The following is a 17387-nucleotide window of genomic DNA, read 5'->3' as shown; positions in this document are numbered from 1 at the left end:
ACACTAGAAAGGTAGAATGGTGGAAAAATTTAGGCAAGGAATTTGAGTCTGGGGCCTCAGAGGCTGAAGGCACTGCTGCCAATGTTGAAGCAAGTGAAGGGTACATGCACAAGGGGCCAGAATCAAAGAAATGTAATGTAAAGTTCAAGGTGTGTGTGCGCGTGTGTGTACGAATGGAAGTTTCAGAAATAGGAAAGGCAAGGCCATGAATAGGTTTAAACACGTGGATGAGAATTTTAAATTGAGGCACTGAGACACCAAGAGACCGTATAGATCAGCAAGGATAGGGGTGATGGGTGAGCAGGACTTAACACAAAATCGGATACAGGCAGTAAGTAGTGTATTGTATGATCTGGTTTATGTAGGATGGGAGGCCAGCCAGCAGAGCATTAGAATGGGAATGGTAGCAAAGTGGTTATGTTACTGGACTAATGATCCAGAGACACAAGTTCAAATCTCACCACGGACGCTGGTGAATTTAAATTCAGTTAATTAAATAAATCTGGAATAAAAAGCTAGTATCCGTAATAGCAACCATGAAACGATCGGATTGTCGGAAAAACCCATCTGGTTCACTAATGTCCTTTAGAGAAGGAAATCTGCTGTCCTTACCTGGTCTGGCCTATATGTGACTCCTGACCCACAGCAATGCGGTTGACTCTTAACTGCTCTCTGAAAAGGCCTAGCAAGTCACAGTTGAAACAAACCGCTACGAAAATCAATATGAATAAAACTACCTGGCATCAACCTCGGCATCGACTACAGACACGACAATGGCAGGATAGACCCACCAGAGGTGGTAGCATTGCAGTATTCGGGGAGGGAGGGAGTGGCTCTGGAAGTCCTCAACATTAAATATCAAGTCTCATGCATGGGCAAGGAAACCTCCTGCTGATTACCACCTACCACCCTCCTTCAGTTGATGAATCAGCACTCCTCCATGTTGAACACTACTTGGAAGAAGTAATGTGGGTAGCAAGGGCACAGAAGGTACTCTGGGTGTGGGACTTCATTGTCCATCACCAAGATGGCTCGGTAGCACCACTACTGACCGAGCTAGCGGAGTCCTGAAGGAAATAGCTGCCTGACTGGGCCTGCGGCAGGTGGAGAGAGTGGAGAGTTTTTACAAGAGTCCTAAAAGGACACTAGAAAAGGTAGAATGGTGGAAGAAGGGCAAAACCTACTTGATCTTGTCCTCACCAATCTACCTGTCACAGATGCATCTGCCCATGACAGTATTGGCAGCAGTGACCACCGCACAGTCATTGTGAAGACAAAGTGCTGCCTTCACACGGAGGACACCTTCCATCATGTTGTGCGACACTACCACCATGCTAAATGGGACAGATTCAGAACAGATCTAGCAGCTCAATACTGGGTATCCATGAGGCGCTGTGGACCAACAGCAGCACCAGAATTGTTTCCATCACAATCTAACCTCATGGCCCAGTATATCCCTCACTCTACCATTACCACAAAGCCAGGCGACCAACCCTGGTTCAATGGGTGCAGAAGAGCATACCAGGAGGTGTCAGTCTAGAGAAGCTGCAACACAAGACTACATGGATTCTAAACAGCAGAAGCAGAAAGCTATAGGCAGGGCTAAGCGATCCCACATTCAACAGATCAAATCAAAGCTCTGCAGTCCTGCCACATCCAGTCATGAATGGTGGAGGACCATTAAACAACTAACGGGAGGAGGCGGCTCCAAGAATAATCCCATACTCAATGATGGTGGAGCACAGACAAGGCTGAAGCTCTTGCAACCATTTAAAGCCAGAAGTGCCAAGTAGATGATCCACATTGGCCTCCTCCAGAGGCCCCACCATCCCAGAAGCCAGTCTTCAGTTAATTTGATTCACTCCACATGGTATCAAGAAACAGCTGAGCGCACTGGATACAGCAAAAGCTATGGGCCATGACAACATCCCAGCTGTCGTATTGAAGACTTGTGCTCCAGAACTAGCCGCTCCTCTAGCCGAGCTGTTCTAATACAGCTACAACACTGGCATCTACCCGACAATGTGGAAAACTGCCCAGATATGTCCTGTCCACAAAAAGCAAGACAAATCCAATCCGACCAATTACCACCCCATCAGCCTACTCTCATTCATTAGTAATGTGATGGAAGGAGTCATCCACAGTGCTATCAAGCGGCACTTACTCACCTGCTAACTGATGCACAGTTTGGATTTTACCAGGATCACTTGGCTCCAGACTTCATTACAGCAGCCTTGGTCCAAACATGGACAAAAGAGCCGAATTCCAGGTGAGGTGAGTGACTGCCCTTGACATCAAGGCAGCATTTGACAGGAGTGTGGCATCAAGGAGCCCTAGTAAAATTGAAATCAATGGGAATCAGGGGGAAAGCTTTCCACTGACTGGAGTCATACCTCGCACAAAGATGGTTGTAGTTGTTGGAGGTCAATCATCTCAGCCCCAGGACATGACTGTAGGAGTTCCTCAGGCAGTGTCCTAGGCCCAACCATCTTCAGCTGCTTCATCAATGACCTTCCCTCTATCATAAAGGTCAGAGGTGGGGATGTTCGCACAGCATTCAGTGCCATTCGCAACTCCGCAGATAATGAAGCATCCAAGCCCGCATGCAGCAAGACCTGGACAACATTCAGGCTTGGGCTAAGTGGCAAGTAACATTTGCGCCACACAAGTGCCAGGCAATGACCATCTCCAACAAGCGAGAGTCTAACCACCACCCCTCGACATTCAACAGCATTACCATCACCGAATCCCCCACCATCAACGTCGTCAGGGTCACCATTGACCGGAAATGTAACTGGACCAGCCACATAAATACTGTGGTAACAAAAGCAGGTCAGAGGCTGGATATTCTGCGGCAAGTGACTCACCAACTGACTCCCCAAAGCCTTTCCACCATCTACAAGGCACAAGTCAGGAGTGTGATGGAATAACCTCCACCTGCCTGGATGATTGCAGCTCCAACAACTTGCAAGAAGCTCAACAACATCCAGGACAAAGCAGCCCGTTTGATTGGCACTCCATCCACCTTAAACATTCACTCCCTCCACCACCGGCACAGCATGGCTGCAGTGTGTTCCATCTGCAAGATGCACTGCAGCAACTCGCCACAACTTCTTCGGCAGCACCTCCCAAACCCGCAACCTCTACCACCTAGAGGACAGAGGCAGCAGGTACATGGGAACACCATCACCTGCAAGTTCCCTTTCAAGTTACACACCATCCTGACTTGGAAATATATCACTATATCTTCATCATCTCTGGGTCAAACTCCTGGAACTCCCTCCGTTACTGCACTGTGGGAGTACCTTCACCACACGGACTGCAGCAGTTCAAGGCATCGGCTTACCACCACCTTCCCAAGGACAATGAGAGATGAGCAATAAATGCTGGCCTTGCCAGTGACGCCCACAGATATTTTTATTAAATTAGAATAGTCAACTCAGGAGAACAAAAGCATAATTAAGGGTATCAGTGGCATTGGGCTGAGGTAGAGGTGGAGTCTGGCAAAGTTATGGAAATGGATGCAGGCAGTCTTTGTATTAGTGAGAATCAGGGTTTTGATGCTCAGTTTGGGGTCGAATAGGATGCTGAGGTTGTAAATAATTTGGTTCAACCTGAGGCAATGCCCAGGGAGAGGGTTGGAATTGGTTTCAAGTGTATAGAGTTTTTGGGGAGGTGGGGGGGGGGGGGGGAAAGAAAAGAGACAAAACCAATGGCTTTGGTCTTCACAATGTTTAGCTAGAGCAAATTGCGAATCATCCAAGTCTGGATGCCAGACTAACAACACAGAGGCAGCGGAGTAGTCAAGAGGTAATGGGTAGAGCGGAGTATCATCAGTCTTCATGTGCAAGCTGAACTTGTGCCTGGATGATTTTGTATAAAAGCAGCATGTACATGAGGAAGAGGATGCCACCAAGGATAGATTATTGGATACACTGAAGGCAACAGTGCAGGGGGAGGAAGAGATCCCATTTCTGGACATGTTGAAGCTACAATCGGCTAGGCGAGAATGGAACCAAGCGATAGCAATCCCACTAAACTGGATAATGGAGATGGGTGTTGGAGAAGGATGACAACCAAAGCCGCAAAAAGGTCAAGAGAGACAAGGGGTAATGTACCACGGTCAGTCACAGAAGATGTCATTTGTGACTTTGGCTAGGGTTGCTTCTGTGCTATGGCAAGTGCAGAAACCTAATTGGAGAGATTCAAACATAGAGTTGAAAGAAAGATGGGCACAGATTTGGAAAGTGACAACATGGTCAAGGCTTTCAGAAAGAAAAGGGAGGTTGGAGATGGGGCAGTAGTTTGTAAGGACAGAGAAAGTCAAAAGTGGGCTTTTTGATACAAGGGTGATGACGGTGGATTTGAATACAAGGGAGACAAATCATTTACAATGTCTGCTGGTACGGCGTCATGAAGGAATGATGGACAATTAACAGTTTTGTGGGAATAAGGTCAAGGGAAAAGGAGATGGTCTCACAGATGGGATTAACTCAGAGGGCGCAGAGAAATCGAGCAAGAAACTAGAGAAAGCTCTTGGTCCAGGGCCAGGAGGGAGCCTGAGGAATTTGGCTTTGTGGGTAAGGAGAAGGAGGGGAGCAACAGAAACAGCTGAACAAATGGTCTCAATCTTAGTGACAAAGTCGTCCATGAGTTTCCTGCGCTTGTTGGAGATGAAGATGGAGGAGGCAGAGGAAAGTAGTCTAAGGAGATGGTTAATAGTGGAGAAAAGAAGCTGAGAGTTATAATTTCTCCCCAGGATGATCCTGGAGTAGTGGGCAGTTTTGGCAAAGGAGCGTGGGGCGCGATGGTGCTTGATTTGATCCAGTTGTGCTCCAGGTAGACTCAAGTCTTCACCCCTTGGACTTGAGGGAGTTGAAGATGGAGATCATACCAGGGGAATTAAAGATTTTGCTGGGGGCAAGTGTATCAAAGGTGGATGTGAGTGTGGTTCATCAGGTCAACAGCTGGCATCATGGTGAATGGATGACCAAAAGCTAGGCAGTTGAAAGTTTGGAAGTGTAGTGCTTTGTGCCACAAGTAGGAGTACAACTGTCAACATGCAAAGCAATAATGCTGACCATCTGGCAGGTCTAAAATGGATCAAGCACCACAAGGCTGTAGAATTGTGCAATTCCATTACAGATATCCGGTGACTACAGCCAGCATATAAAGATGTAAAATTACTCTCAGATGTTTGGCAAAATTATTTTCCAAACTATTAACTGTTCAGATAACTTACTTATAACTTTCCATCATATTCTGCCAAAAGCTGTTGCAAATGTTGAAGCTACAATGTTAAGTACTTAACTGAACAAAGCCATCACAATGATGTATCGACTGATTTAGTTAATAACGCACGATGAAGATTCTACTAAAAATTCATTACTTTACATAAAATTATTTTCTTAGTCATTTGAGACAGTAAGTTCAATGTTCGACAGATATAAAAATGACGATCAAACATTTGGGGGTGGGGGGGGTGAAAAAAGTTCATGATCAATGAATGCCTCTTAATTTTTAATATACTTTTATTATAAGGCCTTTTCATCAAATCATTTTACACCACTGGAGATAAAAGTACTTGGCTAGAGAAATGAGGCATAATTACAACTTCTGTGTGTTGCTGATCTTGGCTATCCCATCCTGTTGGGGGAGGCAACGAACTTTCACTCAGCGAGAAGGGAAAATGGGAATAATCCTTTACATATCCCAGGAACCAAGTCAAGTTGTCTCCCAGCAACAAACAGAAAAAAGATGCACAGCAAGAAGAAAATATAGTTTTTATTTCCCCTTTTACACAAGTGCATCAATGAGCCATAAATTTCAACAGTAAATGTTGTCACTGTGACGCAAAAAGATTCCCAAACCTGGTGCTTTGAAGCTACATAGTTCCACAATGGCTGTGATCCAAAGAACCAATAGTGCCAAACAAGAAAATATGATCCAAACCTACAATCCCAAGTTGAATTTAAAAGTTACATTTTATTGTTGAACTTCTCATACTTAGGTCTATCAGTTATTATGTTACTGCAGTGTTCAGAGAAAATCCAAACTAATCTAACTTAGCGAAACAAGATCTATAAGAGTGCAGTACATTCTAGCTTTATCCTATGATTTATGTAGATGGCAGCAAATGTCTGAGAAAACTAGAATTAATGAAAAGTAAGCTGAATGCTTATTATAAACTCCAATACAAAAGCAAAATATTGCGGATGCGGGAATCTGAAAAAAAACAGAGAATGCTGGAAATCTCAGCGGGTCAGGCAGCATCTGTGGAGAGAACTGCCAAATGTTTGAAAAGAGCATATTCTTAAGCACTGAAAGGGGGCGGGGAAGAAAGAACAAAAGGAAAGGTCTTTGATAGGTTGGAAGGCAGGAGAGATTAGAGACACAAAAGAGATGATAGCCGAATTGAAACGGCAATGATAGAAGTTAGAAAAAGGTTAATCTGGATAGGGTGTGAATGGTGTAGTAATGACCAGCTGCCATTATAGACAAAGAGAAAAAAAACATAAGATGGGAGGGGGGGGGGGGGGGGGGGAAAAAGGACAGGAAAGGGGGCCAAAGATGGCCGGAGGTTACGCTCTGAAATTATTGAACTTGATGTTGAGTCCAGAAGGCTGTAAAGTGCCTAAACGAAAGATGAGGTTCTGTTGAGCTTCATTGGAATAGTGGAGGAGTCCAAGGACGGAGATATCAGAGTGGGAGTGGAGTGGAGTGGAGTGGAGAATTAAAGTGACACGTGACCGGAAGGTTCGGGTCACACTTACGGACTGAACGGAGGTGTTCAGCAAAGTGGTCACCCAATCTATGCTTGGTCTCCCCAATGTAGAGACCACCAGAGCAGCAAATACAGTATACTAAATTGAAAGTACAAGTAAATCGTTGTTTCACCTGGAAGGAGTATTTGGGGCCCTGGATAGTGGGAAGGGAGGAGGTAAAAGGACAGGTGTTGCATCTCGAGTAGCAGGGGTACGGTAGCATAGTGGTTATGTTACTGCACTAGTAATCCAGAAGCCTGGACTAATGATGCAGAAACAAGAGTTCAAATTCAACCATGGCAGATGGGAAATTTAAATTCAGTTAATCAAATAAATTTGGGAAAAAAAGCTTGTATCAGTAATGGTGACCATTAAACTACGCATCTGTTTCACTAGTGTCCTTTGGCCACCCATTTAAAACTGAGATGAGGAGGAATTTCTTCTGAGGGTCGTAAATCTGTGGAATTATCTGCCCCAAAGAGCTGTGGAGGCTGGGTCACTGAATACATTTAAAAGCCGGAGATATTACAGATTTGAGCGATAAGGGAATCATCATCATCATCGGCAGTCCATCAGAATCGAGGAAGACTTGCTTCCACTCCTGAAGTGAGTTCTTTGGTGGCTGAACAGTCCAATACGAGAGCCACAGACTCTGTCACAGGTGGGACAGAGAGTCATTGAGGGAAGGGGTGGGTGAGACTAGTTTGCCGCACGCTCTTTCTGCTGTCTGCGCTTGATTTCTGCATGCTCTCGGCTTTGAGACTAGAGGTGCTCAGTGCCCTCCCAGATGCACTTCCTCCACTTAGGGCGGTCTTGGGCCAGGGACCCCCAGGTGTCAGTGGGGATGTCGCACTTTATCAGGGAGGCTTTGAGGGTGTCCTTATATCATTTCCGCTGCCCACCTTTGGCTCGTTTGTTGTGAGGGAGCTCCGAGTAGAGCACTTGCTTTGGGAGTCTCGTGGCTCCCGAGATACGGGAAGTGGTCCACGATGTCCAAGGCCGCGCCATGGATCTTGATGACTGGGGAGCAGTGCTGTGCGGTAAGGACAGGCTGGTGGAGGATCTTGTCTTATGGATGTTTAGCGTAAGGCCCATGCTTTCGTACGCCTCAGTAAATACGTCAACTATGTCCTGGAGTGCAGTCTCTCTATGTGCGCAGACGGAGGCGTTGTCCGCGTACTGTAGCTCGATGACAGAGGTTGGGGTGGTCTTCGATCTGGCCTGGAGACGGCACAGGTCGAACAGGTTCCCACTGGTTCTGTAGTTTAGTTCCACTCCAGTGGGGAGCTTGTTGACTGTGAGGTGGAGCATGGCGGCGAGAAATATTGAGAAGAGGGTTGGGGTGATGACGCAGCCCTGTTTGACCCCGGTCTGGACGTGGATTGGGTCTGTGATGGATTCGTTGGTAAGGATCACGGCCTGCATGGCGTCGTGGAGCAGGCGGAGGATGGTGACGAACTTTGGGGGCCTCCGAAACGGTTGACAGTGTCAAAGACCTTTGTAAGGTCAAAGAAGGCCATGTATAAGGGCTGGTGCTGTTCCCTGCATGTTTCCTGTTGCTGTCGCATTGCAAAAATCATATCCGTTGTGCCACATAGGGGACGAAATCCGCAATGTGACTCCAGGAGGAGCTCCTCGGCCACGGGAAGACGACGGTTGAGGAGGACTCGAGCGACGACTTTCCCAGTGGCTGATAGCAGGGAGATTCCTCTGCAGTTATGGGGAGCGGGCAGGGAAGTGGAGCTGAGTCCATGATCAGATCGACTAATATCTTACTAAATGTCGGAGCAGGCTCAAGAGGTCAAATTGTCTACTCCTATTTCTTATCCTCATGGCTGAAGCTAAGCGCATAATAAAAATCAAGTCAGACTATTTTATTGATATTTAATAGCAATGTTAAGCCAATTTCTAGAGTCATAGTTTAAACATAAAATTACTGTTTTATGGTCTCTTGTGTCAACATACAAGTTCCTTTGCTTCTAATTTTCATTTTAATAATTCTAAGGGTGCATCAAACTCTCACAAATACTACTTCAAGCTGCATAGCATCTTTAAGGAAATTTGACAGCCTTAGACATTTTATAATTTTTTTTGCTAACAGCTAATTATTAATTTTATTCTTATAATAGCAGTGACCTTCGAATTGTAACTCAACAATATTTGCATCTATGCTAATTCATTCAGCACTAAATTAGGATTGTTAAATGGTAATTCACACAATATCGTACTTTCAGAGAACTAACACATCACAAACAAATATGCAATGTGTGAATTGCTCCAATGCTTGAATTAAACCGTTTGGATTTTCTTACACAAAAATTAAAGTTGGGAATTTCACAAAAGCAGCAGCCAAGTATTTATTGTGGTATGCAAGAAATATTAATATGAAAACACACATATCTTCCAATCAAGTAAATATAAAGAGCATCACAACAAGGTAAAAAAGAATGCCATGTACTACAATATGGTGATAAATTATACACATCACATCCATGATAATTTACATAATGTGGCATATTTATTAACATAACGGGTTCTGGACAACTCCAATAAGGTGATAACATGCATCAGAGAGCTGTGGAGGTTGGATCATTGAATATATTTAAGGTGGAGATAAGACAGATTTGAGCTATAAGGGAATAAAGGGTTATGGGGAGCGGGCAGGTCAGTGGAGCCGAGTCCATGATCAGATCATCTATGATCTTATTAAATGGCGGGCAGGCTCGAGGGGCCAGGTCGCCTACTCCTGTTCCTATTTCTTATGTTGTGTTCTTAAAACGAAAAGGCATTCTGGATTGCAGGATTCATAAAAATCAGTGTTTATGCAAGGGTCCAAACAAATATTTTGAAACAATCTTGAAAAAACATCTGCAATTCCCTAGCAGATGATGTTGACATCAGTGCAGAGTTTAATGCCACTGTGCCACCATGTCTCAAGACATTTATCTAAAAGGAGCTCGGACTGATTTAGCAAAATGTCACATCCCTCACTGTTTTGCTTTCCTTGCTTCAGTTTTTGAGACTGTTATAAACAGGAGGAAACAACAGCACTAAAACTAGACAAAATTATTTCACTTCATTGCTTTTAATATGTGGTGTTCCATGGGAAAAAGGGAGGTTGAGATCTTGAAAGTTTTTCTTGTTTAAGCCGAACTACATTCGGACATAATAAATAAAAATACACCCAATGATACATGAAAGAAGAAGTGACAATATAAAATAAAACAAAGATATTGATGTCTGTTCCCCCCCCCCCAATTGAAAACCTATTCCAAGTGTTTACAAATGGAATAGATCATTGCCCATCATGACATAAAAATCTTCTCATGTTATTTGATGATTCATTCTGGAAATCATTACATATTTAATCGCCTCATGTGGTTCATGGTTAGCAAGTAGCAATAGAACTATTACACGTATTTTGATAGTGACCAGTTTAAAAGATATCTTACTTATGTTACTCTATAACCGCAGAGTACTTTTCACTGATGATGCTATGCTAAAATAATTAGAAAAATATTCCAACCAGTAATTAAATTTGAAATATCTCAACAAGTGACACTCCCCATAACTTGCTCAATGTTGTTGCTTGCAACTCATCAAGTCACAGTCACTTGCAGTAAGACCTTCCTGCTCCTATACTCAAATCCCCTAGCTATGAAGGCCAACATACCATTTGCCTTCTTCACCGCCTGCTGTATCTGCATGCCAACTTTCAATGACTGATGTAACTTTACTCCCATTTCACTACCAAACAGGATATATCCTCATTATCTTAGTTCCTCATTCATAAATTTTGTGCTAACTCAAACTGTCAAAATAAGGAATTAATTTTCTCCATTGTCTTTAAAGTAAAACAGAAATGATATTTCTTAGCTACTTTTTTACATGCCAATCATACTTTATTATAACTAATTTCAAACAAATTATTTTCATATACTTCATTTTTCTTCATTGCAAGAAACTGACTATTTCCAAAACACACAGCATATTTTTTAAAAAAAAACAGAATCTAACAAATAGACTATTAAAAGCACTAATCCATCATGGGGTTCAGATGACAGTGAGCAATGGCATCTGAAATCTTTTGATGACATATTCCCCAGCAATAACACTTCAAGCTGTTGGTTTATGTGCTTATGCTTCAAATGTGAAAACTGTCTAAAATTCAAGAAATCACAGAGTTCTGGGGCAAGGGGTGTACACGCGACAACTCAAAGTTAACAGTGCCCTTCCATCTCCAAGACCAGAGTGTAAATAAAACCTAAACTGAACATTTGCACATCTGCAGCTCCTAGTGCACATAGCCATACAGCAGAAAACTGCCCATAGTTTGGTGCCAGACAGACCATCTCATTGTAATACCATAAGGATGGCTGGTGTCAGACATGGCAAAATGTATACTGCCACCAGGGAATTCCAGCATTTTCCAGAGGTTGGTTTTAAGGCATCTGAGCAGTGCACAACTGCCTGGAAGTGCTTGATGCTAACACTATAATTTTAAAAAGGTATGCTACCAGCTGAGCGAGGCTGACATTCAGAGTCAGAAGATTATTAGGTTCAAATGCCATTCCAGAAGTTGAATACAAAATCTAGGCTAACAATTCAATGTGTTACTCCCAATGTTCTGGTCAATAATTACCCTCAATCAACACTGCCAAAAATAGATTAACTGCTCATCCATCGTATTGCTTTTTTGAGATCTTGCTGTGCAAAAGTGGCTGCCAAATTTGTCTACAAAACAACTTAACATTTAAAATTAGACTGGATATGTGAATGAAGGAAGTGATTGTAGGGATGTGGGAATAGGATAGGAACCATTTGCCTGTGTGAAGAATAAATGCCGACACAGATTGGTTACATCCAATGGCGTGTTTCAGTGTTGAAACAACTTCAAAATATGTTCACTGTGAAAGGCTCAGAACTATGATAAATGCAAGTGTTCCTTTCCTCACTTTTCATGAGTAGTCAAATTCACAGAAAACTCCCATTGATTTTTTGTTTAAGTCAGAGTCGAGCGTCATGTACCCAGATGTGAAAAAACAGGCAAAGTGCATATCTGAACAGAAACGCATCACATGAGCAATATGACCTTCATACTGAACGTCGAGACTTAAATGTATCTACAGGAGCATTAAATAAAACTATAAGTGTTTTACATTCACTGCTTAACACTTAAAGATCACCACTGGATTTCTGTGTTTCGATTTATTATATGGTTTTATATTTCCACTGTAAATTCAAAAAAATTATTCCCATAAAGACATAATCTTAAAATGGAACGTAATACCCATGCCAATGATACTAATAGTACTGGTCACTACTTTCAAAACTTCACAGTAACCCTACAATAATTTCTGCCATTTGAAACTCCTCACAATTAATGTCTTAAAAAGACACGTGTACTGACTGATATTCATCCCAGATTAGAGCGGTTTAACATAAAAATTCAGATCAAGGTTAATACGATTTGTAGGAGAACCATCCTTCAAACGGACAGACGATGGGACAGAGTGACATTTACACTACAAACACTGTTACGCTAAACTCGGCAAAAAAAAACTCGAAATGGGGAAAAAATTGAGAGCTAACTTTTTTTTTAAATCTGTCTGCAAAAACAGTTTAGCAGATTATTTCTGGCCAACGGTGACTTATTTTGCAGTTTACTGAAATTGAAGTTGGAGCTGATGGATAAAATATAATAAATAACCTGAACACAAAGGAAGAATAAAGCCATGTATCCTCCAATCCAGCTCCATAAAAACACACACACACACACACACACACAATCGGTCTGACAGGAGGATGGAAAGCAGGGTGCCGCCGGGCGGCTGGAGACTCCTGCCCGGAGAGACCGAGGATCATTCCCCGAACCCTAGAAACGCACTCCCCGGGACAACGGCCTACCTGAAGCGCGGGGAGTCCTTCAAACACTCCTCGAAATCCACCGTCAGCTTCATGATGCGTCTCTCCCGGACTGGACCCCTTGCCCTTGCCTTGTCGCCGCCCCGCCTCGGTGATACAGTGCGCGTGTTTCAGGCACGGCTATCACACGCTCCGAGGCTCCTCCGCTACCGACACTTCGCCATCTCCAGCCCCGCCCGTCCGTTCCCCCCCCTTGGCAACTGAACCCCCACCTCTGGGGCCCTGTGATTGACAGTCCGCTTGACCATTCAGCGCCGCTCCTCGCGCCGGGGGGGACCAATGGGCTGGCGGGAGGCGGGTCTTATACCAATCCGAAGTTCGGTTGCACGGGACCCCTCGGTCCAGCGGTGGGGGAAGAGAGCGCGGGAGGCCAACCGGAGTCCTGGTTTAATTCGGGTTTGGTTTTTTTGTATATAAAGGATTGACATTTCGAAATAAAGTCAAACGGCGGGGATTTATCCGTCAAGAGGAAACACCCATCTCTCCCCAACCAAATCTACACCAAAACAAAATAATCGGAAGGGAAAATGTTACTTCGTGCAGATGATTTAACATTGACAAAAATGATCCTGTAACTTGGGAGAAGTGACAGAGAATCATGATATCAGAGCAAAATTCAGTAACAGATGACGGTATCGCCATCTGCTGGAACATTGCGTAAGCTGGATCTGTTTCTATATATATATATATCACTTTCAACATCTTTACATTGTCAGAGTTTCTTTGATACGTTAAACCGAGGTCCATTCTGCTCTCTCAAGTGGACGTAAAATAACACATGGCACTGTTTCGAAGAAGAGCAGGGGAGTTACCCCGGGTGTCCTGGCCAATATTTATCCCTCAATCAACATTTAAAAAAAACAAATTATCTGGTAATTATCACATTGCTGCGCAAATTGGCTGCCGCGTTTCCATTACAAGTGACAGCACTCCAAAAATACTTCATTGGCTGTACTGTGCTTTGAGACGCCCAGTGGTCGTGAAAGACGCTATATAAGTCTTTATTTCTATATTTACAAGTTGCACTTTATTTTTTTTGTTTTAGGACAATTTGATGCACAGGAACATAACAAGGGCACGTAAACTGAGCGAGCTTTTTACTTTTCGCTTTAGTCATTTGTGAATTATTAGGTAAAAACGATCCAATCATTCACTTTCCCAGTGTACGTTCTATTTGTGCAACAATCTTCCAGAAAGAGACAGAATTGAAATTAAGTTAGGAACGTGAATGATTATGGTCATAATGTGCCTGAAATGCCTTTACACAGCACTTCAAATAGGTTTGCCGTCTTCTGTCCAGGAAATTTCTGGACACTTTAAAGTGCAAAGTGAGAGACTTGCCCATACTGAAATATTTGCTTAAATATGGAAAAAAGTTTAATTGCAGTGGCATCCACAAAAACCAAACATAGCAAATAGATTTAAGGTTGCTTGTTGCAGTTGCTCCCTTTACCCAGCTGTACAGATTAATGAGTTTAGTGAGAAGGAGGAACTGAAGGAAATCCTTATTAGGCGGGAAATTGTGTTAGCGAAATTGATAGGATTGAAGGCCAATAAATCCCCGGGACCTGATAGTCTGCATCTCAGAGTACTTAAGGAAGTGGCCCTAGAAATAGTGGATGCATTGGTGATCATTTTCCAACAGTCTATCGACTCTGGATCAGTTCCTATGGACTGGAGGGTAGCTAATGTAACACCACTTTTTAAGAAAGGAGGAAGAGAGAAAACGGGTAATTATAGACCGGTTAGCCTGACATCAGTAGTGGGGAAAATGTTGGAATCAATTATTAAAGATGAAATAGCAGCGCATTTGGAAAGCAGTGACGGAATCGGTCCAAGTCAGCATGGATTTATGAAAGGGAAATCATGCTTGACAAATCTTCTGGAATTTTTTGAGGATGTAACAGGTAGAGTGGACAAGAGAGAACCAGTGGATGTGGTGTATTTGGACTTTCAAAAGGCTTTTGACAAGGTCCCACAAAAGAGATTGGTGTGCAAAATTAAAGCACATGTTATTGGGGGTAATGTACTGACGTAGGTAGAGAACTGGTTGGCAGACAGGAAGCAGAGAATTAGGATAAACGGGTCCTTTTCAGAATGGTAGGCAGTGACTAGTGGGGTGCCGCAGGGCTCAGTGCTGGGGCCCCAGCTATTTACAATATATATTCATGATTTAGATGAAGGAATTGAGTGTAATATCTCCAAGTTTGCAGATGACACTAAGCTGGATGGCGGTGTGAGCTGTGAGGAGGACGCTAAGAGGCTGCAGGGTGACTTGGACAGGTTAGGTGAATGGGCAAATGCATGGCAGATGCAGTTTAATGTGGATAAATGTGAGCTTATCCACTTTGGTGGCAAAAACACGAAGGCAGAATATTATCTGAATGGCGGCAGATTAGGAAAAGGGGAGCTGCAACGAGACCTGGGCGTCATGGTACATCAGTCATTGAAAGTTGGCATGCAGATACAGCAGGCGGTGAAGAAGGCAAATGGTATGTTGGCCTTCATAGCTAGGGGATTTGAGTATAGGAGCAGGGAGGTCTTACTGCAATTGTACAGAGCCTTAGTGAGGCCTCACCTGGAATATTGTGTTCAGTTTTGGTCTCCTAATCTGAGGAAGGACATTCTTGCTATTGAGGGAGTGCAGCGAAGGTTCACCAGACTGATTCCCGGGATGGCAGGACTGACCTATCAAGAAAGACTGGATCAACTGGGCTTGTATTCACTGGAGTTCAGAAGAATGAGAGGGGACCTCATAGAAACATTTAAAATTCTGACGGGGTTAGACAGGTTAGATGCAGGAAGAATGTTCCCAATGTTGGGGAAGTCCAGAACCAGAGGTCACAGTCTAAGGATAAGGGGTAAGCCATTTAGGACCGAGATGCGGAGGAACTTCTTCACCCAGAGAGTGGTGAACCTGTGGAATTCTCTACCACAGAAAGTTGTTGAGGCCAATTCACTAAATATATTCAAAAAGGAGTTAGATGAGGTCCTTACTACTAGGGGGATCAAGGGGTATGGCGAGAAAGCAGGAATGGGGTACTGAAGTTGAATGTTCAGCCATGAACTCATTGAATGGCGGTGCAGGCTAGAAGGGCCGAATGGCCTACTCCTGCACCTATTTTCTATGTTTCTATGTTTCTATTGCAATCAGGGAGGAGGAGTGTGAAATATTAGATGAAATAAACATAGTGAGAGAGGAAGTATTAAGGGGTTTAGCAGCTTTGGAAGTGGAGAAATCCCCAGGCTCGGATGAAATGTATCCCAAGCTGTTAAGAGAAACAAAAGAGGAAATAGCAGAGGCTTGACCATCATTTTCAAATCCTCTCTGGCTAGAGATTTGGTGACAGAGGACTGGTAATGTTGTATCTTTGTTTAAAAAGGGAGAAAGGGGTAGACCAAGTAGAAACATAGAAAATAGGTGCAGGAGTAGGCCATTCGGCCCTTCGAGTCTGCACCACCATTCAATAAGATCATGGCTAATCATTCACCTCAGTACCCCTTTCCTGCTTTTTCTCCAACTTTCTGTGGTAGAGAATTCCTTTCTGTGGTAGAGGTTGGGTCTCATTTAAAAGTAAAAATACTGGCAGAAGTGGTTGGAACTCGTTGAGCATCTGTTAGGACAGTGACACCACTGGGGTTTCTCAACTCACTCCAAGGGAATTGAGAGAGATGGAATGAGATTCAAATTTGGAGGTGGGGATGAATTCCTGGCAGCCTGAAATTTCGTCTTCGGATGCCTGGTAGTGGCCCGGGTTGAAATGAATGAATTGAAATGAATTGGGAAGGGAGGGGGGGAGAGTGGAGAATGGAGGGTGTGTCACAGTTTGGACCATATGTGGTTTCTGAAGTCGTCAGAAGCAACTGCCTCATACCCTGCTCTCTGACACAGAAGGAGGAGGAGATCTGCAGATTAGAGTTAGCAGCCCAGAGCAACATTGGGAGGTGTGCAGAGCAGCCCCGAGTGTAACAAAGCCTCTTGCCACGGTCCTGAGCTGGGCTTGTAGCGAGATGCTGTACTCCCTGGGCAGCAGCAGCTCCTGCTGGTGCCTAGGGAGTGCAGGCCAGTCAGCCTAACTTCGTTGGTGGTTAAATTATTGGGAAAAATTCTGAGGACAGGATAAATCTTCATTTAGAAAGATACGGATTAATCAAGGGCAGTCAGCATGGATTTGTTAAGGGAAGATCATGCCTGACTAACTTGATTGAATTTTTTGAGGAGGCAACAAGGAGAATCGATGAGAGTAGTGCATTTGATGTAGTGTATATGGATTTTAGCAAGGCTTTTGATAAGGTCTCACATGACAGACTGGTCATGAAAGTAAAAACCCATGGGATCCAAGGCAAAGTGGCAAGTTGGATCCAAAATTGGCACAGCAGCAGGAAGCAAAGGATAATGGCTGATGGGTATTTTTTGTGACTGGATGGCTGTTTCCAGTGGGGTTCCGCAGGGCTCTTGCTTTTGTGGTATATATCAATGACTTAGACTTGAATGTAGGGGGTATGACTAAGAAGTCTGCAGATGATACAAAAATTGGCTGTGTGGTTGATAATGAAGAAGAAACCTATAGACTGCAGGAGGATATCAATGAACTGGTCAGGTGGGCAGAACAGAGGCAAATGGAATTCAATCCAGAGAAGTGTGAGGTAATGCATTTGGGGAGGTCGAACAAGGCAAAGCAATACACATTAAATGGT

General features: G+C 43.7%; 1 protein-coding gene across 3 annotated transcripts in view; it reads right to left on the bottom strand.

Annotated features, from left to right (window-relative positions):
* LOC139265901 (arf-GAP with coiled-coil, ANK repeat and PH domain-containing protein 2-like) overlaps positions 1-12884 on the bottom strand; it is a 174191-nt gene extending 161307 nt beyond the window's left edge. For all 3 annotated transcript variants that reach the window (XR_011593649.1, XM_070883467.1, XM_070883468.1), the window contains exon 1: positions 12672-12884. Coding sequence is in view for 2 of the 3 variants with exons in the window: in XM_070883467.1 (XP_070739568.1) it covers positions 12672-12724 (53 nt within the window). In the remaining variant the exon portion in view is untranslated. The remainder of the gene's footprint in view (positions 1-12671) is intronic.
* Positions 12885-17387: the final 4503 nt, after the last annotated feature.

Source organism: Pristiophorus japonicus, chromosome 6, assembly GCF_044704955.1.
Source record: "Pristiophorus japonicus isolate sPriJap1 chromosome 6, sPriJap1.hap1, whole genome shotgun sequence".
NCBI classification, from domain to species: Eukaryota; Metazoa; Chordata; class Chondrichthyes; family Pristiophoridae; genus Pristiophorus; species Pristiophorus japonicus.
Note: the sequence above shows the minus strand (reverse complement) of the source record. Positions and strands in the feature narration are given on the sequence as shown.